Below are 22,513 nucleotides of genomic sequence, written 5' to 3' on the forward strand. Positions count from 1 at the left end.
CAAGGTCTTGCCACTTAGTAGTTCAAACCATACCCCAAGTCCATCTACCTAACAGCTGCACTTCACTGGTGGGTTTTTGAGCCACGAGCATATCATGTAAAACCTCAATCACTTTTTCTCCTTGAAAAGTGTCATTCATGAGTAACAAAATTCTGAAACATGAGAGTTAATTTTTGTTTAACCTATTTTACATAACTCATTCCAAACTTGCTTTCACTATTATTCTTTCACCGTAATTTCATTTTTTTTTTTTTTTTTTTTTTAAGAGACAGGGTCTTGCTTTGTCAGCCAGGCTGAAGTACAGTGGTACAATCACGGCTCAGTGTAGCCTCAGACACCTGGGCTCGAGCAATCCTCCCGCCTCAGCCTCCTGAGTAGCTGGGACTGAAGGCATGCACCACCACACTCACTGTTTTTTGTTTTGTTTTTTTGAGACAGTCTTGCTCTATTGCCCAGTCTGGAGTACAGTGGCGCAGTCTCAGCTCACTGCAACCTCCGCCTCCTGGGTTCAAGCAATTCTCCTGCCTCAGCCTCCCGAGTAGCTGGGATTACAGGTGCCCATCACCACGCCCAGCTAATTTTTTTGTATTTTTACTAGAGACGGGGTTTCACCATGTTGGCCAGGCTGGTTTCGAACTCCTGACCTCAAGTGATCCGCCCATCTTGGCCTCCCAGAGTGCTAGGATTACAGGCATGAGCCACCGTGTCCAGTCACCCAATTTTTACATTTTTGGTGGAGATGGGGGGTCTTGCTATGTTGCCCATGCTGGTCTCAAACTCCAGCCCTCAAGTGATCCTCCCATTTCAGCCCCCAAAACATTGGGATTATAGGTGTGAGCCACTATGCCTGGCTTGGGATGTATCTTTTATCAAACAGCTTTGCAAGGCACTCACCTGTAATAACTAAGGCATTACATAGTGAATGAGTTATGGTTGACTAATAATAAAGATGCTATTTTCTTCCTTCAGACAGAACTTTATGCTTATGAATGGTGCACACAAAGTGTTTGTTCACTGGCCACAAGCTAGATACATAGTTGATATTTTTATAATTATTTTGGGACTTTAAGTTATTTGAAGGCCACTGTTGCTTCTAAACAAAATAGCACTCCTAAGATTAAAACAATCACAGTGAAAGCCACATAATACAGCAAGGGTGTGAGACACGGGGCAGAGGCAGGAGAGGGGCTGGTCTTCACTGTTACTGACTCATGGGGACTCCTGATAAGGGGCTTTGCCTTCCAGGTGTGTCCCTCTCTATAAAGCGAACAGGTTGTCGTGACCAGCCTGACCAACATGGTGAAACCTCATCTCTACTAAAAATACAAAAATTAACTGGGCATGGTGGCATGCGCCTGTAATCCCAGCGACTTGAGAGACTGAGGCAAGAGAATTGCTTGGACCCAGGAGGCGGAGCTTGCAGTGAGCCAAGATCACTCCATTGCACTCTAGCCTGGGTGACAAGAACGAAACTCTGTCTCAATAAATAAATAAATAAGCGAACAGGTTGAATTTAATGACTTCTGAGGTCCTGTTTTTTAACATCCTGTGGTTTTCACATTATAAAATATTATCTCTTACAGTGCCATCAGACAAGATCAGTTGATCAGAACAGAAAGCTAGCTCGGAAAATCCTACAAGAGAAAGTAGATGTTTTCTACAATGGTGAAAACAGTCCTGTTCACAAAGAAAAACAAGAAGCAGCGAAGAAAAAACAAGAAAGGAAAAAAAGAGCAAAGGAGACCCTGGAAAAAAAGAAGCTACTGAAAGAACTGTGGGAGTCAAGTAAAAAGGTCCACTGAGAAAAGAATTACAGATTCCAACTGACAGAATCTGCCAGAAGCTCCCAGGGAATAATGGCGGTGAGTTCCATCACCAGCATTATTACAGTGCTTCAAAAGAAATATTTTTGATGAACTTAAAAGACAACAAAGTTATTTAAATGGTGCACTAAACTATAGTGAACAGAGACATGCACGACTCAAGAATAAAACTCGGCAGGCATGGTGGACAGTGCCTCACACCTGTGATCCCAGCACTTTGGGAGGCCGAGGCGGGCAGATCACCTGAGGTCAGCAGTTTGAGAACAGCCTGGCCAACACGGTGAAACCCCGTCTCTACTAAAAATACAAAAACTTAGCCAGGCATGGTGGTGGGCACCTGTAATCCCAGCTACTTGGGAGACTGAGGCAGGAGAATTGCTTGAACCTGGGAGGCGGAGGTTGCAGTGAGCTGAGATTGCGCCACTGCACTCCAGCCTGGTCAACACCTGGGTGACAGAGCAAGACTCCGTCTCAAAAAAATAATAAAACTAGGTTGAGCACAATGACACACGCCTGTGTCCCAGCACTTTGGGAGTTTAAGGCAGGAAGATCACCTGAGCCCAGGAGCTCAAGATTGCACTGAGCTATGAACACCACTGCACTCCGCCTGTCCACTTGTTCTTGTGTGACAGAACAAGACCCTGTCTCTTAAAAAATAAGATAAAACCATAAAGAAACACAGAGTCAGTACTCTACAAGGATAATGGCCACTTCTAGAGGGAAGAAAGGAGTTGTCACTGTGATGAGGCACTTGGAGGGGCTCTGGGGTGCCTGACAAAGTTCTATTTCTTCACCTGGGTGGTAGTTAGAAGGGTGTACCCCTATTTCAAGTTATACCTTTGTGTGATTGTATCTGTTTTGTAATAATTTTTTTTTTACATTAGTAAAGTCAGTTTTTATAGAGAACTGGAGAATTGAGTCAAACATTAATAGCATTTGGTGGCAACTTCTCATCTACTGGGAAGCTGCTGCCCAGTGACACTTAAACATCAGTTATCCTGATGTCAGCTCAAGACAGTAAAACAGAAAACAAGGGCCGGGCGCGGTGGCTCATGCCTATAATCCCAGCACTTTGGGAGGCCGAGGCGGGGTGGATCACAAGGTCAGGAGTTCGAGACCAGCCTGACCAACATGGTGAAACCCTGTCTCTACTAAAAATACAAAAATTAGCCAGGCATGTTGGCACGTGCCTGTAATCCCAGCTACTCGGGAGGCTGAGGCAGGAGAATTGCTTGAATCCGGGAGGCGGAGGTTGCAGTGAGCTGAGATTGCGCCACTGCACTCCAGCGTGAGTGACAGAGCAAGATTCTTGTCTCAAAAAAAAAAAAAAAGAAAACAAGATGGTTGGAAGAGTTAAAGGCTCCGTTCCTTGTCCATGTGCTCCATTAGCTTCTAGGCTGCATGATGCCCAGTTGTGCCTCTGATGTAGAAATACATTCCCTGCGTGTTCATTTGCAAGATTTGTAAAGGTGAGGTTCCAGAATCTGATTGCTTATAAATTTACATTACTCAAGCTGGATTTGACTTTAGAGTTTTGTTGTTTTTTTTTTTTTTAAGCCATGCTTAATAACTTGGCTTGTTAGAACTCTTCTGGAGTCCACCTAGAAAACAAATAGGGAAAAATACTGGGAGGTGAGAAGGCCATTGTGAGATTGCCAGTTGCGGGGCCTGCTTCAGTTCTGCAGTCTGTCCAGCAGCCTAGGCCGCATGTCCAGTGCATACATTCAAGCACACCTTTCTCTTTGAGGCTGCCAATGAAGGCTCTTCTCACCTCAGTGACCGCTTTGGACGCTTACACATTCAATGCAGGGCTCATTCCACACCTCCTGTTGCGAGTGTACAGGACCCTTCCCCAGCCCAAACTCCCTTTAGAAAATAAAGTCTCTAGAATGACACCTAAGAAATCAGTAATAGTGGGAAGGGAAATTTGGAGCTGGAGATGAGGGACAGTGGTTCCCATTTGTCTCCTCTCTCATACCTTTGCAACTTTCTGCCACATGCAGGAAGGGGACACAGCACCCATTTCCCTAGAGCCTGTTCCTGCTGGCCTTCTGCCTTGTCACAGCTGAGAATTTGCCTGATGCCTGCATCAAAAACAAGTCTCATTTGTCTTTGTCTACTGCTCAGCAAAGCAAATTCTCATTACAGGCATTTAGGGCCTAAGATACAGAGTAAGTATTAAAATCCCTTTGAGAGGCATTGTCAGAGACCAACAGGTGGATTCTCAACACATCCAGTGTGGCCCATTTTTTCCCTGGCACCAAAGCAGATGATTCTTCCAGTGAGCACCTTATGAAGTAGCTTGAATTTAGGGGCTGCACTTTATGAAAAAGATTCCTCTAGCACCCAGCAAAAGCTCACAGGATAAGCACCTATGAACTGAGAATGGCCTAACCATGGGGCAATAGGCCAACTCAATAATATTGCTCCTTGCTGGGCAGGGTGGCTCACGCCTGTAATCCCAGCACTTTGGGAGGCCAAGGCGGGTGGGTCACCTGAGGTCAGGAGTTCGAGACCAGCCTGACCAACATGGTAAAATCCCCTCTCTACTAAAAATACAAAAATTAGCTGGGAGTGGTGGCACGCTCCTGTAATCTCAGCTACTCTGGAGGCTAAGCTGGGAGAATCACTTGAACCTGGGAGGCAGAGATTGCACTGAACCAACATCAAGCCACTGCACTCTAGCGTAGGCAACAGAGGGAGACTCCATCTAAAAAAATAATAATTTTTTTTTAAAAACTGCTGGTATTTTTTTTTCCTAGCATACACTTACATTTGCTGCTGCATTTAAAATATACCGATAATGTAACTTCACTTTATCCCTACCTCTGACTTAGCAAACACATTCTTTCCCCAGCCAACTGTGCTAATGATGTCATCACCAAAATGTTTCCGGGTCAGGTGGGAAAATATACTTTGAACAGGTATCTCCTACCTCTTGTAAAAAGTAAAGTAGAGGTTCCTCTCCAAAGACTTTCCTCCCCATTTAATTTGGAATAAATAGTAACTTCTCTTAGAAGCAAAATTTATTCAAAGACCTACGCTAACATTCTTAATTATCTGCTAGCCGTGGTAAACAAATCAATGTACTTTATGTTAGCTCCCACAATGTAGCCTAAATATTTGCCTGGCATGCTTATACTGGTCCAAGCAAGCATTAGGTCATAGCCTGTTCCTCTTCCTTATTTAAAAGTGTTTTTACCTTTCTCACCATTCCTCAAGTTACTTCCTCCTTCCTTTGTTCTCCTCTGCCTTTACCTCTTAAAAAGTTCTAAGTTGCTAGCCAATCAGGACAAATACAGAATGTGAGGTCCCGTTCCAGCCAGTGGAAACCAGACACAGCCGTAGGGTGGACGCGTCAGGTTATAAATGACCCGGTCTCTTTGTTCGGTGTACTCTCATGGCAAAACTGGCGAGCGTACCCTTTCAGCAAGAAGTAAAACTGGCCTTGCTAAGTAAATGAATGTTCAAGTGCTATTTCTTTACGGCACCGGGGAACAAGCATTTCAAACACTTTCATGAGAGATTATTTAAAACAGCACTTCTTTAGATGAGGCATGGTGGTTCACACCTATAATCCCAGTACTTTGAGAGGCTAAGGTGGAAGGATCACTTGAGCCCAGGATCCAACCTAGGCAACATAGTGAGACCTCATGTCTACAAAAAAAGTTGTTTGTTTTTTTCACACACCCACTCATTCAATACAAAAAGTATTTTTAAAATTATTCAGGCGTAGTGGCACACACCTGTAGTTCCAGCCACTAGGGAGGCTGAGGTGGGAGGATTGCTTGAAGGAGGTTGAGGCTGTGGTGAGCCAAGATTACATTACTGCACTCCAGCCTGGGTGGCAAAACAAGACCCTGTCTCAAAAAAATAAAACCACGTAAGAATTCAAGGAACCCGGCCGGGCGCGGTGGCTCAAGCCTGTAATCCCAGCACTTTGGGAGGCCGAGACGGGTGGATCACGAGGTCAAGAGATCGAGACCATCCTGGCTAACACGGTGAAACCCCGTCTCTATTAAAAAATACAAAAAAATAGCCGGGCGAGGTGGCGGGCACCTGTAGTCCCAGCTACTTGGGAGACTGAGGCAGAAGAATGGCGTAAACCCGAGAGGCGGAGCTTGCAGTGAGCTGCGATCCGGCCACTGCACTCTAGCCTGGGCGACAGAGTGAGACTCCGTCTCAAAAAAAAAAAAGAATTCAAGGAACCCACATTTTAATACAAATTGTTAATGAAAATAAGCTTTATTACATCAAGTAATAAATACATACAAAGATGCAAACAGTTTTAGTCATTTTCTTCCAGATGTTTTTATCAACTTACAATAAACGCGGAACTGAGATCTACTTACAGTCTTAGTATGAAAATGTTCGGGGGTCCTTGTTAGGTTTGGTGGGTTGCTCTTTCTTCTGTATTTATAACTTGTGCATTTTTAAAAATTGACTTTGAAGCACTAATAGTCATGCAGATGCTTAAGCAAAAAAGAAGTTATATTAAGCAGAACCTACACTGTATGGCAAATGGGAGCCAGCTACTAAGTAAAGGGTGTTGTCAATATGCATTAAAAACAAAATCCCTAGAGTGGTGTTAGCTTATGAAAAGGAACAAAGAACACCGTGGGTAACAAATGCATTCAAAAGAGAAGATTAAAGGGAGACAATGGTGTCTTGGAGGCAAACTACAGTTTGCTGTAAGATAACTTTACGTGCATCTTTTAAATCAATGCTAAAAAAACAAAAAAACCTGGGCAGTTCCTAACTACTTAAAATGCAAATCCTAATTAACAGCAAAATCTTTTCTCAATCTTTGAGACTGTAGGTTCAGAGCCAAGTGAACCATGGGAGGAACAAACAAACTGTAACCATTTTGAAAACAAGGGTTTCATCTGAACAGGGGAGATGAACTGTAACTTCTCATCTTGTAAAAAGATGGAAATCCTTCAAAACCAACAAGGCAGCTAGGATCTGGCATTCCGTTCCGTTTCTGCTAAGCACTCCCGAACCAGTCCTCTAGCGTGAATGATGCCTGAAAGAGAGGCAGAGACCCGAGATCAGCTGGTGCACAGGACCAGCCAGTAGAGCCCATTCTGGAACAGGAAGAGGATCCATCCTTCCACAGCCTGTCCACAAAACCCTCAGACAGAAAGGGAACTGGGGGAACCTATATCCAAGCAACCCTGAAGGATGCTAACAATCCCATCCCCCTAAAGCCCTTCCCTCCTCACCACAACTCTTCATGTCTCTCTCAACATTTTTTCCTGCATTCAAGGTGGCACCAGCAAGCTGTCCTGTGACACTGTTGAATAAAAGACGTGTCTCCACCCAAATTCTTTTGCTTGACCCACTGTTGAGATTTTTCTCTGGCTTCTTCAGTCTGAATTCTAGAAAGGGCTTGACCAGCGTAAGTAAGCAAGAGAATGGCTCCAGCTACACACATGAGGGCGCAGAGGACTGACTGCTGCCCATGCAGGACCCTGGGTCCACGGGGACATCCCCACAAGACTCTGCAGCTACCTTCTGCCCAATGAATCTTCCCCAATCTTTTGTCTCTATGGTTTGGTGGTTACCTTTTTTTCTTTCTGCCTCTACTGAACTTCATAAAATATGATCTTTTAATAGACACTGAGGATTCTGTTCCTTCTAATCCATGACTCCCAGAGGCCACTGGGAATGACATCCCACATCATCACCCCACAAATCTTAGAATCTAACTCAGAGCCTTGGAGAATGTTTTGTGTGAGGACCAGACAGCAAATATTTTGGGCTTTGCAGGCTACACAGTGTCACAACTACTACACTCAAATGTTTTTTGAGACAGCATTTTGCTGTCACCCAGGATGGAGTGCAGTGGCCACAATCACAGTTCATTGCAGCCTCAACCTCCCAGGATCAGATCACCTGATCACCTCCCACCTCAGCCTCTGGAGAAGCTGGGATTATAGGCACACACCACCATGCCTGGCTGTTTTATTATTATTTGTAGAGATGGGAGTCTCACTATGTTGCTCAGGCTGAACTCGAGCTCCTGGCTTCAGCCTCCAATTCAAACTGCTGGATTACAGGCGTGCACCACCACACCTAGCCCCACAAACCTTTATTTATGAACATTTAAGTCTGAATTTCACATAACTTTCACACGTCCCAAAATCATTGTTTTTTTCCAACCATTAAGAACGATGCCTGTCACGGTGGCTCACACCTGTAATCCCAGCACTTTCAGAGGCAAGGGCGGGTTAGCCACTTGAGGTCAGGAGTTTGAGACCAGCCTGGCCAACATGGTAAAACCCCATCTCTACTAAAAATACAAAAATTAGCTGGGCGTGGTGGTGAGCACCTATAATCCCAGCTACTCAGGAGGCTGAGGCAGGAGAATTGCTTGAACCCAGGAGGCAGGGGTTGCAGTGAGCCAAGATCACACCACCGCATTCCAGCCTGGGTGACAGAGCAAGACTCCGTCTCAAAAAAAAAAAAAAGAAAAACACACTATTCTTGGCTCTTGGCTCGTGGGCTGCAGTTGCCAACCAACCTACAATGCTCCTATGCTCCTAACTCCCTGACCCCTCTATGACATGTTTTCACCCTGCTGTTGACATGAGCTTGGTCAGCTTGGGCTTGGCTGTTGGCCAAGGGGTGGCACTGGGTCTTCCTTGTTACTGCAAGACTGGCAGCTAGTATGCATTTGCTGACTTGAAGCAGTGCCTTTTATGGGCAACTGCAAATCACCTGTTGGACTTTGGGACCCAGCATCTTCCCAGGAATTTCCATTCGGGTAACCAGCACCCCTGCTACCAGAGAGCGGCCCTGGGACCACCCAACTCTCTGGGCGAGACCAGGGTTGGGTTCTGCATCCCTTCCCCAGGCCCTCTTCAATCACATCCTCTAATCCTGCTGGTCCCAGCCTAGCTTTGAGATCCGTCAACCTCTTCACAAAGGCTGCATGAACTCCAGAGCAACCCCGCTCCTGGCAGCAGCCTGTCCTCAACTGGCCCTCGTGTCACTGGGGTCATGACTTCAACTACAGCCCCCATATTTCCTACAGATTTACAACCAAAGAATGTTCCTCTCCCAGGCCAGGCATGGTGGCTCACGCCTGTAATTCCAGCACTTTGGGAGGCCAAGGTGGGTAGATCACAAGGTCAAGAAATTGAGACCATCCTGGCCAACCAACATGGTAAAACCTGGTCTCTGCTAAAAATACAAAAACTAGCTGGGCGTAGTGGCGCACGTCTGTACTCCCAGCTACTTGGGAGGCTGAGGCAGGAGAATCGCTTGAACCCGGGAGGCAGAGGCTGCAGTGAGCCGAGATTGCGCCACTGCACTCCAGCCTGGGTGACACAGCAAGACTCCATCTCAAAAAAAAAAAAAAAAAAAAAGAAAGATGTTCCCCTACCAGGTCGCTTCTCCAGCCTTTTTAAGAACCCTAAGTCCCCGGCCAGGCACAGTGGCTCACGCCTGTAATGCCAGCACTTTGAGTGGCCAAGGCAGGCAGATCACCTGAGGTTAGGAGTTCAAGACCAGCCTGACAACATGGAGAAACCCCGTCTCTACTGAAAATACAAAAAATTAGCCGGGCCTGGTGGCACATGCCTGTAATCCCAGCTGCTTAGTAGGCTGAGGCAGGAGAATCGCTTGAACCCGGGCAGAGGTTGCGGTGAGCCAAGATTGCACCATTGCATTGCAGCCTGGGCAACAAGAGTAAAACTCCGTCTCCCAAAAAAAAAAAAAAAAAGCACCAGTCTCCCCTCATCTTGAATGAGTTCATGGGCTATGGCTCCGCTGCACTATCGCCTTCTAAAATAGAAATCCTGCTCTCCCTCCATTCCCTTTTTATTTCAGGAGATAGCAATCTATTTAACCTCCTTTCAAAATCAGCCAGGCAGTCACACCTTAACATGAGTTCCCTTGTGCTCTGTCATCTCCTGCCTGCCCTCCTTCTCCAGTCATTAAAGAACAAAGTGCTCTTAGCCTCCCGCCCCAGACCCACACACTTCCTTGGGTCTCGCTCCAAAGAGGTGACAGCAGAGAGCAGTGCAGACACCAAAGAACCCTGAGCCTGGCTTCCCTAGGACCAGTGTCGGCCAACAGGAGCAGACCAGGCAGGAGGCAGGAGGGAGACTGGTGGCAGCCAGGGCAGGGGGTGGGGGGTGGTTTGAACACACCCTTGAAAGCCAGCAGACCCCCTGGCAGCACACAGGGTAAGAAGGGCTCCCTGGCTGGGCTGCCCTTCCCAGAAGACCCCTCTGAAGGCATCCGGCCCCCCAGGCCCCTCGCCACCAGACCCACCGCCCGCCTGAGGCCTCCACAGCAGACAGCAACTCTGTGACAAGACAGGAGCTCCGATGAAGGAGCCCCATCCCCAGCCCGCCCTCCCACGTTTTCCCCAAAAGTCTTTCCAGAGTTAAAGGCCTAGACTGTGGTCACGGCAGGGCAGTGGGGCCGGGCTCACCGCGCTTCAGTCTCTCCATGGCACTCTTGCTCCCTGCGTACGTGGGTCTGATCTCCTTCCCCAGCTCTTCAATGATGGCCAGCAGCTCCGCGTATTTGCTTTGGGGCACTTGGCTGTTCCCAGTTCCCTAGAATCAGAAAGAAATTGGTTCAGCAAAATTAGCTGGGCATGTTGGTGGGCACCTGTAGTCCCAGTTACTCAAGAGGCTGAGGCAGGAGAACTGCTTGGACCAGACCCACGAGGCAGAGGTTGCAGTGAGCCAAGATCGCTCCACTGCACTCCAGCCTGGGCGACAGAACAAGACTCCCTCTCAATATCTCAAAAAAAAAAAAAAAAAAAAAAAAGGGTTCAGCAGCCTGACCCCAAGGCCACAGGCAGGTGGGTGGAGAGGCCCCTGGGCCGGTCAGAGGAGGGAACGCAGTCCAGCCTTAGACTCCTGGGGTAGCCACCTCAGCTGGGTCAAGGCACGTCCCATTCTAGGGGACAACTACAGGTTAGGGGGATGGTCCTCACCCTCCTATCCTCACACACTCAGGAAGACCACCCAGTCGTCTCCAGGAAGCAAGTGTATCATCTCCAATGAACAAAACAGGGGAACCAGCTCATCTTGGCACAAAAGAGTCCAAACAGCATTTCCCAGGATGCAGATGAGTAGGAGGGCACATCCCAGGTGCCAAGCCTCCAAGCCAGTGGGGAGACAGAGGCCACACCTGGGCCACCAGGACCGCAGCCATCAGCCATGGCCCCGCCAGAGCCTGGAATGCATTCCCTTTTCTCATCCTCCCACCCACAGGGCCCACCCCCCAGAAAACCTTTCCTCCCACCACCACTGGGAGCCCCACAGCAAGCACCCGGATCAGCGAGGCTGGGCTCCCGGCAAGCCCACAAGCCCAGACCGCCTCCCCTTGGCTGCCTCCTCCCAGAGCTGCACCAGCTCCCTGGGCAAGGTCCTCGCCTCCTCCCTCCTCCACCGCCGCCTCTGTCCCCTGGCCTTGCGCTCTGTCCTCCTGTCCTCATCTTGGTCCAGCTGCTCTGCCTCCCCACGGCACTGCCTCCAGGCCTCACGGGCCTCCTGCCTGTCTCGGCGCCGCCGTCGCATGGCCAGTATGTGGCACTGCCACTCCCGGCTGCGCCTCTGCCTGGCCTCCCGCAGCCACCGCTTCTTCAGCTGGTCCCGTTCACAGGCCCGCACCTGCTTCTCCTCCTGGGGCAGGACGGCCTAGCAGGGCATGGCCGGGGAGCCGCCCACTCAGCAAGGAACAGGCTCCATGGCGACCTCAGAACACTGGCACTGGGGCCAAGCCAGGGAGAGCATCTTCCCACTGGGACCTTCGACAGGGCGGCTCATCCCTTGGAGATGTGGGGTGCAGCTGACATGGTGGCTACCCCATTCCTGCTGTTCCCCAGCCTGGGCTGGGGGTACTAGGATCACCCTTGGGCTGATGAGGAGCCCAGGTCTTGGGCAGTTACCAAGTGGGGGTCACAGTCTGGAAAGTGGTAGAACCAGGGAGCAGCCTCGCCTGGGCCACACTCTCAAACACTGGCCCTCGACAAGAGGCACCTTGGCTCTCGAGACAAGGCCACCTCCTCTGCTGGGCCCACGCCCGTGGAGAGCAAGTGGGAACCGGCTGTTTTCTGTCCCAGCTTGGAGAGCCAGGGTCAAGGTCAGGCCTCACTTGCCCAGGAAAGAGGAGTGAGAAGACCCACCAGAGGAGCGCGTGGGGTGGGGGCTTCAGCACAGCTCGGGCTGCTGCCCCTCCCTGGTGTTCTCCTGTCCACTCCACCTCACACGTCCCGGCGAAACACAGTCCCCAGTGCCTGCCATTCTGATGTGTTCTGAGCCGGAGCCCAGTCAGGGCCTTGGGCTGAGAAAGCTCTGTCCCATACCTTCTGCTCCTTCGTATCTTCCACCAGCTTCTCTCCTCTGATGGTGGGGAGCATGTCTCCCCCTCAGCCCTCCCACCATGCCATCACCCCCATTGCCATACCTGGGTGTAGCCTAGGGATGGTGGCCCGTAGTCACTGAGCAGCTGGCGGTACTGTGAAGACGCCATGCTGGTGGAAGGAGAGTGGACACTCCCAGCTGTGGGGTGGGGAGAGAGAGGCCAGGAGTCAGCTCAGCCAGTTGTACCAAGGCAAGGACTCCAGGTCCTGCAATGGCCCTTGCCCAGGACCCACACCACCAACTGTAGCAGGATAGAGAACCCTGCTCTCCACCTCCAGTCTGACCAGTGTAGAAGACGGATAATGAAATGTAGCTACAAGGAACTCGGCCATCCCCAGCTCTGTAGCAGCTGCTGGTCCTCACAGAGCTCCGTCCCGTCCAACCAGAACCTTCCAAGCAGCAGGGCTGCTCCCAAAGATAAAATTACTGCCACTCCTGGCCTCATCCCTGCCCATCCCCTCTCCCTGTGTCCTGGCCCCAGAGGCTGAGAACCTAGAGGCCACATCACACCACAAGAGCCCACTGCCATGGAGGCTGGTCCAAACCAGCTGAGCTTCCAAGCCTTTTTGTCCTATGCGCCCAAATCTCTGCTGTGCTCAATGATGGGGAAGATGGGAAGGCCTTAGAGTATTTGAGACCCAACCCTGGCTGGAGACAGGCACGCTGGACATCAAATTAGGAATCTAGAGAACACCACGGCCTCTGTGTGCCCCAGATAAAGCCCCTCAACCTCTCTGTGCCTGTCTCCCCCTCCCCAAAGAGGGGACCAGACTCTTGGCAGTCTATGTCCCAACGGCTCTGCATTCCAAGAGAGGAGGGTTGAGGCCCCACATATGGGATGCAACATTGGGGCCTGTCCAGGGCTGCAGTCAGTGACCAAGCAGGGCCCAGCCCAGAACGCAGCCTCCTGGATCTGGGAGGGGAGTCTGAGGCTGGGAGCACGCGGCCCCACAATGGCGTCCCAGTGGCCATTAGCGGGTAAAGGATATCCTGCAGAATGACAAACAGCGGTAACCATGGAGAATTTACCTAGTCCTCCTCGGCAGCTGCCCGCCTGCCGCCCCCAGAGCCACACGGTCTCTCTCTCACACACACAGCGGGCGCTGCAGACTTGGCCTCGGGGACGGACAGCTGGTGCCAGGCTGGCCAAACCCACCAGCTGCTCGCTTGGTGTGGGTGAGGGGAGGGGCAGAGGAGGAAGGAAGTTCAGGGCCTCAGGCTGGGGGAGCCGGGAGGAGCCCTGGAGAACCCTGGCTCCAGGCCCCTCTATTTAGAGACATGGACCTGAGGGAGTTGCCCCAGGGCACACAGCATAGCACCTGCCCCTCCATGCAGGGAGCCAGCTACCTCAGCACCTGCCCCACTGTCCGGGAGCGGGGACAGTCCCGAGTTGTCTCCCTGAGTCTCAGGCCAGCCCTGGAAGCCGCCACTGCAGCCCAGGGTTATGCTCCAGCTTGGGCTGGACCTGGAAACGTGGACTTGGATCCTGAACTGGGCAGAGCACCATGCCACTCCGAGCCTCAGTTTCCATGCCTCCCACGTGGGGATGACGAGACACGTGTGCTACAGGGACGGGCAGCTTGGGATGGGGAAGCACTACGCCCACGATATCCGGCATGTCCACGGCCACTGCAGGAATTGGGCAGGGCGATGTCCCCCAGCGCCCCCTCACCACATCAGCCAAACCCCAGTTTCCTGAGCTTCTGATGCGGCAGCAAGCGTGGCATGGGGAACACAGGCTCTGCTGGCAGAGACCTAGGTTTCGATCCTGGTAGCTACACCTCTCTGGCCTCGAGGGCCAGTCTCTGGGAGGGACCATCGAGCACAGCACCCTGGGCGTTTGCAAGATCCCAGCAGCCTGGCAGGAGGGGCGATAGCCACTTCCCACGCACCCTCGAATCAACTCGGTGTGCCCCTGTCCTCTTCCCCAACTGCTTTGCCCACTGCTCCTCACCTCTCCTTTTCTGTCCTCCCCACTGGACTTGGCGCCAGCCCCAGCTGTGCCACTCCTGGCTGTGTGGCCTCAGACAGGCCCCCCGCCCTCCAGTCCTCAGTTTCTCCATTTGTTAGAGGCAGTGCTTCCCAAGATAAGGTCTACGGGCTCCAGACCCTACTATTTGATGATACTGGGGTTAGGTTTTGCGGGGCTGAGAGGAAGGAGGAATGAGAAATTGTCCCATTTTGGCTGGGGGGACGAGGAGCAATAGCTTGGTGACTCCAATGCTCTGTCCAGGCCAGTCCCTTGTTCAGGGTTGGGTGGGGGGTGTCTAGTCCTGGAGAGAGATGGCGGAAATGCCCCGAGTTCCACTCATGGTCACTCCTTCCTGCAGACACAGGGACCGGGACACAGGGACCACGTCAGCGCAGGCCGTCTCGGCGCATCTCAGACAATGAGCGCAGTGTGCAGGAGCGAGGGGTTGGCAGAGGCCAGGAAGCTCCTGGGGCCAGGCGCGGCTCCCCGCCCCCACGCCAGACAAAGAGCGCCGGGGCCTGGGGAGCTGGCGGCCTTCCCGCCACTTGGGGCGCCTGGGGGGCTCCGGGGCGGGGGAGGCGGGGGCTTTGTCTAACTCCGCCACTGCCACCACCGGCCAGGCCGCGGCTTGGCAACCCGTGAGCAGGAGGCAGGGCTGCAGGGCGTGAGGGATGATGACAAGGAAGCCGGAGGAGCAGCAGCGGCAGCGGAGAGTCCATCTTGGATGCAAATGGCAGGAGGGGAGCTGGGGTTCTGCAAAAGGGTCCATGGGGGAGAGGGAGGGGCACCAAAAAGCCCAGGTCTGGGGATCTCGGCACTCCTGAAATTCTCCACAGGAGAAAAAGAAGAAAAGCTGAATACAGGTGCAGCCAGCTCAGAACAGGACTTCAGGGGTCCCCGTGAGTGCCGCTATCCCTGTGACCCCAAACCCTGAAGGTCCCAGTTTAGGGCCCCGGCCCCAATGACACCAGGTCAAGCCTGAGCTGTCAGCCTTGCCCAGGCTGGCAACACCAGCCCCTGCCCTCCCCACAGGCCAGAGGAAGAACGCTGCTGGCAGTCCTACCTGGCAACAAAGCCCGTCTTTGTAAGGTCTGCGGACCCCAGAGGAGGTGAGAATGTTTGAGAAGAAAACAGTGGCTGTTTGCTCTTTGGGACTCCGAGCCCACAAGTGAGCAATTCAACTCTCCCTCAGCACCCTGACGCTTAACCCTTTCCTGCCCCTACACCTCAGTGTCCAAGGTTTTTTTAAATATCGTTTTTATGGGTCCTACTTCGGATGTGGGAGGTTTATGAAGTCAACGTTTGCAAACAAGGCCCAAAACTCGAGCAGGAGAGCCAGCGTGGCACCGGTGACCAACCGGGCCACTCCTTTCCCTCCGAGTCCTTACCCCCCACGCCCCGCAACACAACCGCCTTTTGGGAAGTCTGTTTCCGACCAAGTGTCAGAGAAGAGGGGCCCCAGTGAGGTCACAAAGCCCGGCACCTACCAATCCCTCAATGTTGCGCCCACTCCCCACGGCTCCCTCGGTCCCCTGGGCTCAGCTCGAAGCTGCCTGACAACTTCTGGAGGAGTTTCCTGGGAGCGCCCGGCTGCCGCCGCAGCCCCAGGAAGGTCGAGGGGAGCCCCTCCCGGCTTCTGCATCGAGGGCCTTCCCGGATCAGCCCTGGGGGCTCCCCGATGGGGCGTCCGCGTGACCCCCTGCCCCCACGCCCGCCCGCGGGCCCTAGCAGCCCCAGGGCTGCGCCAACTTCGTTCACTCCGCGCACACCTTACGGGGATCCCCGCGTGACCGCATGGGGCAGTCCCTGCTCCCACGCGCCCGGCTGAGACCCCCCGGCCTCCGAGCCCGCTGCCCACCGGCGACCCCATCCCGGTCCCAGTACCGGCGGCCCCGCGACCTCAGGGCCCGCGGCAGCCCCGCAGCCCTCCGCCCGCGCCGGCCCGCGCGGGGCCTGGCCCTGCCCGCAGCGTCCCCCGCCCGGGCAGCTCCACGACCCCGCTCCCCAGGGCGGCGGGGCCCCGCGCCCCGCGCCCCGCTCCCGGCGCGGCCCGGGCCGCTCCCGACTCCCGCCGGCAGGGGCCCTCGCCGAGCCGCCCAGAAGCGGGAGGAAAAAGGAGACGAGAACAAGCCTCCCCCGCCCTCGCCCTCGCCCGCCGCGCTCCCTGCGATCCGCAGCCACCGGCGCGGGGGTCACCCCAGGCCGCCCGCCCTGCACCCCCAGCCAAGGCCCTCGGCATGCGGGGCGCACCAGCGAACTTTGGCGGCGCGGGCTCGGAAATCATGGCGGCGGCAGCGCTGCCCCGGGCCGGGACCCTGAGCCCCCCGCCCCCGGCCTCCGCGGGCGCCCACGGCATCCCCCGGCCGGGGCTGGGCGCGCGGACCCCCAACTTGGCGGCGCTCGGGGCGCGTCGCACGCGGCTCACTCACCGGCGTTGAGGGCGGCGGCGGGCATGTGCGCGGCCAAGTTCGGTTTGTAAGACATCCCCCCGGGCGGCGGGCGCGCCGGGCGCGGCGGGGCCAGGCCGCGAGGGCGGCGGCGGCGGCGGCGAGGCCGGGCGGCAGCGTGGCAGCCCCGCGCCCGTCCGAGCGCCCGCCGAGCGCCCGCGCACTTTTTGTTGTCGGCGGCTCGGGCCGCGCCGGCAAATATGGCCGTCCGCGCCCTGCCGCCGCCGCAGTCTCACCCAGGCCCCGGGCGCGGCGCAGGGGCGGCCGCAAACTTTCCGCGGAGCCGGCGGGGCGGCCGGGGCCGGGAGGGGGCGGCCCGGCGTCAGGGGGCGGCTCCGCCTGCGGCCGCGCCCCGCGCCTCCGGGTGCGCTCGGCGCCCGCAACTTGCCAAAGTTTGGGGGGCTGGGGTCCCGGCGGCGCCTGAGGCCCGCGCGCGTCCGGGCGGCTGCCCCGCGCCGGGCGCTCCAGGGGTGCACTGGGGGCCGCCCCCGCGGCAGCTGCAGGAGGCCAGGGCGGCCGGGATCCGAGGAGCACTTTCTTCCCCTTGACGGTGGGGGCAGGGATGGAAAATTACCTGGAGAAAATGGTGGCGAGTGGTGTATTTAAGCACGTAGATCATTCCAGACGCCCAGCTCTGGCCAAGCCCCAGGATTCGAATAACTGATGCTTGACATTGATTTCAAATAAATTTCATGTCTCTGTCTTTATGAAGTGGTTTTTAACCCTTTGGGCATCCAAGACTCCTGTGAGACTGACAAAAGCTAGAGGCCTTCTCCACCCCTCATCCCCCTTCCCGGAAAACTCACCCCTGAATCGCACAATTTCGTGCGTAGACTCACTCCAGTATTTAAGGGAAGCACCTACTATGCGCCACTCACTGTTCCAAGCGCTGAGGATACAAGAACTGAACTTGGCAAAGTTTCTACCCCCTGGAGTTTACGGGGCAATTTTAGATCTTCCTTCGACCCCACCCCCACCCCCAGCCCATCTTCGGATCTGATTGAAATGTAATCATTGAGTGTATTTTGGATTTGGATTAGATGAATAACCTGAAGGTTGTGGGTTTCTTCTCTTTTTTTTCTTTTTCATTTTTTTTTTTTAAATTTTGGAGTTCTGCCGAAGTAGTAAAGCTCGTTAAAATACATAAGATGCCCACCCTTTTCTGTTGTTTTTAATCGCCATGGTTTGCAGATTTAATTAGACACAGGCGTGCAAGCATCATCTCCGGATCTGGTAACAAAAGCACCCACCTAGGGATGCCCACCCAGGCCTGCCTTTTCCTTTAGGACCAAAGGTGCGGGCGGCGACACCCCCTCCCCAGCTTAACCCCCACCCTTGAGATCAGCTGTAGAGCAGCACTAGCGAAGGATGCTCAGTGAAACCTTATTCCATGAATAAATTAATGCCACCCATGTGGCTGGTCCCAGGCGCCTAGTCCTCTAGAGCAGCACTGTCCAATGGAAATAGCATGCCAGCCACATAAGTAATTTTCAATTTTTCAGTAGTCACATTTGAGAAAGTAAAAAAACACTGGTGAAATTGATTTTGACATGTTTTATTTAACAATAGCTCCAGAACAGCGTGATTTCATTAAAGGGAATTATTAATAAGACACTTTACATTCTCTTATACTAAGTCTTCGCAATCCAGTGTGTGTTTTATACTTACAGCACATTTTAATTCAGAGTAGCCACGTTTCAGCGCTCAGTAGCCACCACAGCTAGGGGTCACCATATTGAACAGTGCAGGGCTGCAGCTACTAGCAGAGGTCTCCTGAGGCGTACACACCGGGTACTGACTCTGACTCCCCCATCCACTGACTGACTGACTAGGCCTCCATTTCCTCAGGGCAAGAATCCAGATCTCACTGGCAGGCCCAGTCCCTTCTATGAGTGCTCTGAACCGATCTATTTCCACATTGTCTCCCTCTGTCACCCAGGCTGGAGTGCAGTGGCTTGATCACAGCTTACTGTAGCTTCGAACTATTGGGCTCAAGTGATCCTCTGCCTCCACCTCCACCTCAAAGCACTGGGATTACAGGTGTCAGCCAATAGTGTTGTGTTTTTTCCATTGTCCCCACTCCTGACTCTAAGTCCATGACATCATTTAAAAACTGTTGGCTGGCCGGGCGCGGTGGCTCAAGCCTGTAATTCCAGCACTTTGGGAGGCCGAGACGGGCGGATCACGAGGTCAGGAGATCGAGACCATCCTGGCGAACACGGTGAAACCCCGTCTCTACTAAAAATACAAAAAAACTAGCCGGGCGAGGTGGCGGGCGCCTGTAGTCCCAGCTACTCCGGAGGCTGAGGCAGGAGAATGGCGTAAACCCGGGAGGCGGAGCTTGCAGTGAGCTGAGATCCGGCCACTGCACTCCAGCCTGGGCGACAGAGCCAGACCCCGTCTCAAAAAAAAAAAAAAAAAAAACTGTTGGCTGAGCGAGGTGGCTCACGCCTGTAATCCCAGCACTTTGAGAGGCCGAGGCGGGTGGATCATGAGGTCAGGAGATCAAGACCATCCTGGCTAACACGATGAAACCCCATCTCTACTAAAAATACAAAAAAACTAGCCGGGCATGGTGGCGAGTGCCTGTAGTCCCAGCTACTCGGGAGGCTGAGGCAGGAGAATGGAGTGAACCCGGGAGGCGGAGCTTGCAGTGAGCCCAGATCGCGCCACTGCACTCCAGTCTGGGTGAGAGAGCGAGATTCCGTCTCAAAAATGTAAAAATAGGCCGGGCGCGGTGGCTCAAGCCTGTAATCCCAGCACTCTGGGAGGCCGAGGCGGGAGGATCACGAGGTCAGGAGATCGAGACCATCCTGGCTAACACGGTGAAACCCCGTCTCTACTAAAAAAAATACAATAAACTAGCCGGGCGAGGTGGCGGGTGCCTGTAGTCCCAGCTATTCGGGAGGCTGAGGCAGGAGAATGGCGTAAACCCGGGAGGCGGAGCTTGCAGTGAGCTGAGATCCGGCCACTGCACTCTAGCCTGGGCGACAGAGCGAGACTCCGTCTCAAAAAAAAAAAAAAAAAAATGTAAAAATAATAAAAATAGAAAAAATTAGCTGGGCGTGGTGGTGGGCACCTGTAATCCCAGCTACTTGGGAGGCTGAGACAAGAGAATCGCTTGAACCTGGGGTTGAGGAGGTTGCAGTGAGCTGAGATCCTGCCCCTTGCACTCCAGCCTGGGTGACAGAGCAAGATTCTGCCTCAGGAAAAAAAAAAAAAAAAAAAAGTTTCAGCTCACTCCTGTAATTCCAGAACTTTGGGAGAAAGGCAGGCGGATCACCTGAGGTCAGGAGATTGAGACTAGCCAGGCCAACATGGTGAAACCCCATCTTAACTAAAAGTACAAAAATTAGGTCGGTGTGGTGGCGCGTGACTTAGTCCCAGCTATTCAAGAGGCTGAGGTAGAATTGCTTGAACCCAGGAGGTGGAGGTTGCAGTGAGCTGAGATCGAGCCACTGCACTCAAACCTGGGTGACAGGGCGAGACTCCATCTCAAAGAAAAAAAAAATGTTTCAGCTGGGCACGATGGCTCACTTCTGTAATCCCAGTACTACGGAAGGTCAAGGCAGGCAGATCAGTTGAGCCCAGGGGTTCAAGACCAGCATGGGCAACATAGAAAGAACCCATCTCTACTAAAAATACAAAAACTAGCTAGGGCATAGTGACATGCGCCCATGGTCCCAGCTACTCTGGAGGCTGAGGTGCTGCGGTGGGAGGATCACTGGAGCCCAGAAAGCAGAGGTTTCACTGACCTGTAATGGCACCACTGCTCCAGCCTGGGCGATAGAACAAAACTGTGTCTCGAAAAAAAAAAAAAAAAAAACGAAAGAAAAGAAAAAAATGTTTCCATTTTTTATTCTAATTGAGATATTATTCACTTAGCATAAAATTCACCCTTTAAAAGTATATACAACTTAGAGGCCGGGTGCGGTGGCTCACGCCTGTAATCCCAGCACTTTGGGAGACAGAGGTGGTCGGATGACGAGGTCAGGAGATCGAGACCATCCTGGCTAACACGATGAAACCCCATCTCTACTAAAAATACAAAAAAGTTAGCCGGGCATGGTGGCAGGTGCCTGTAGTCCCAGCTACTCAGGAGGCTGAGGCAGGAGAATCACTTGAACCGGGGAGGCGGAGCTTGCAGTGAGCTGAGATAGCGCCACTGCACTCCAGCCTGGGTGACAGAGCGAGACTCCGTCTCAAAAAATATATATCTATATACAACTCGGCCAGACACAGTGGCTCACACCTGTAATGCCAACATTTCGGGAGGCCGAGGTGGGTGGATCACAAGGCCAGGAGATCAAGACCATCCTGACCAACATGGTGAAACCCCGTCTCTACTAAAATACCAAAAAAAAAGCCGGGCATGGTGGTGCGCGTCTGTAATCCCAGCACTTTGTGAGGCTGAGGTGGGCAGATCTCTTGAGCCCAGGAGTCTGAGACCAGCCTAGGAAACATAATAAGACCACATCTCTACTAAACATTAGCCGAAAGTGGAGGCTAACCTGTAGTCCCAGCTACTCAGGAGGCTGAGGTAGGAGGATCACCTAACTTTGGGGAGGTCGAGGCTGCAGTGAGCCAAGATCAGGACACTGCACTCCAGCCTGGGTGACAGTGAGACTCTGTCCCCTAACCCCCTGAAAAAGTATGTAATTCAGTGATTTTTAGCGTATTCACAGAGTTGTGCAACTCTAATGCACTATCTAATTCTAGAACCTTTTTTTTTTTTTGAGACAGAGTCTTGCTCTGCTGCCCAGGCTGGAGTGCAGGGGCACCATCTCGACTCACTGCAAGCTCTGCCTCCCGGGTTCATGCCATTCTCCCACCTCAGCCTCCTCCCGCCCGCCACCACACTCAGCTAATTTTTTTTTGTTTTTGTGTTTTTTGTGGAGACAGGATTTCACAATGTTAGCCAGGATGGTCTTGATCTCCTGACCTCGTGATCCACTCGCCTCGGCCTCCCAAAGTGCTGGGATTACAGGCGTGAGCCACCACAAGTGGCCATTATTTCTTATTCAAATTAATACCCAGCAGGGTGCATTGGCTCACACATGTAATCCCAGCACTTTGGGGGGCCAAGGCAGAACATTATCATCACCCTGTTTTATTTTTTTATTTTTATTTTTATTTTTTTGAGATGGAGTCTTGCTCTTGTTGCCCAGACTGGAGTGCAATGGCACAATCCTGGCTCACTGCAACCTCCACCTCCCAGGTTCAAGCGATTCTCCTGCCTCAGCCTCTCCAGTAGCTGGGATTACAAGCACCCACTACCATGCCTGGCTAATTTTGGTATTTTGGGTAGAGACGGGGTTTCACCATGTTAGCCAGGCTGGTCTCGAACTGCTGACCTCAGGTGATCCGCCCGCCTTGGCCTCCCACCATGCTGGGATTACAGGTGTGAGCCACCACTCCCAGCCCACCTCATTTGATATTTATTTATTTAAAGACAAAGTCTCTATCTGTCACCCAGGCTGGAGTGCAGTGGCAGGATCTCAGCTCACTGCAGGCTCCGCTTCCCGGGTTCACGCCATTCTCCTGCCTCAACCTCCTGAGGTTGCAGTGAGCCAAGATCGTGCCACTGCACTCCAGCCTGGGTGATGGAGCAAGACCCCGTCTCAAAAAAAATAAATTAATTAAATAAAATAAAAAGAAACTTCATACCCAGTAGTAGTCACTTCTCATTCCTTATTCTCTCCAGCTTTAGGCAATGACTAATTTACTTGGATTTCCTATTCAGGACATTTCATGTAAATAGCATGGTACGTTATATGGCCTTTTGTGTCTGGCTTCTTCCACTTGCCATACGCAGCGTTTCAGGGTTCATCCATATTGTAGTAGGTAGCATTCCAGCATTTCCTTCCTCTTCAGGGCTGA

General features: G+C 52.8%; 2 protein-coding genes across 7 annotated transcripts in view; one reads left to right on the forward strand and one right to left on the reverse strand.

The window, feature by feature from the left end:
• Positions 1-6,352, forward strand: part of MTRFR (mitochondrial translation release factor in rescue) — a 25,852-nt gene extending 19,500 nt beyond the window's left edge. For 2 of the 3 annotated variants that reach the window (XM_008005095.3, XM_008005094.3), the window contains exon 3: positions 1,584-6,352. In XM_008005095.3, the coding sequence (XP_008003286.1) occupies positions 1,584-1,802 (219 nt within the window). In that variant the 3' untranslated portion in view covers positions 1,803-6,352. The remainder of the gene's footprint in view (positions 1-1,583) is intronic. The other variant, XR_005239512.2, reaches the window with a different exon arrangement.
• CDK2AP1 (cyclin dependent kinase 2 associated protein 1) lies at positions 6,050-17,292 on the reverse strand. 4 transcript variants are annotated; one of them, XM_037995502.2, is made up of 4 exons: positions 17,208-17,292; positions 12,258-12,352; positions 10,270-10,396; positions 6,050-6,849 (listed from the first exon to the last, which is right to left on the reverse strand). In XM_037995502.2, the coding sequence occupies exons 2-4, from the start codon at positions 12,321-12,323 to the stop codon at positions 6,782-6,784; spliced, it is 261 nt and encodes an 86-aa protein (XP_037851430.1). In that variant the 5' UTR covers positions 12,324-12,352; positions 17,208-17,292; the 3' UTR covers positions 6,050-6,781. The 4 variants fall into 4 exon arrangements, with proteins under 4 accessions (XP_037851430.1, XP_008003302.3, XP_008003303.1 ...); XM_008005111.3 differs by lacking the exon at positions 17,208-17,292 and adding an exon at positions 16,616-16,934; XM_008005112.3 differs by lacking the exon at positions 17,208-17,292 and adding an exon at positions 15,250-15,357.
• Positions 17,293-22,513: the final 5,221 nt, after the last annotated feature.

This window comes from Chlorocebus sabaeus, chromosome 11 (genome assembly GCF_047675955.1).
Source record: "Chlorocebus sabaeus isolate Y175 chromosome 11, mChlSab1.0.hap1, whole genome shotgun sequence".
NCBI lineage: Eukaryota > Metazoa > Chordata > Mammalia > Primates > Cercopithecidae > Chlorocebus > Chlorocebus sabaeus.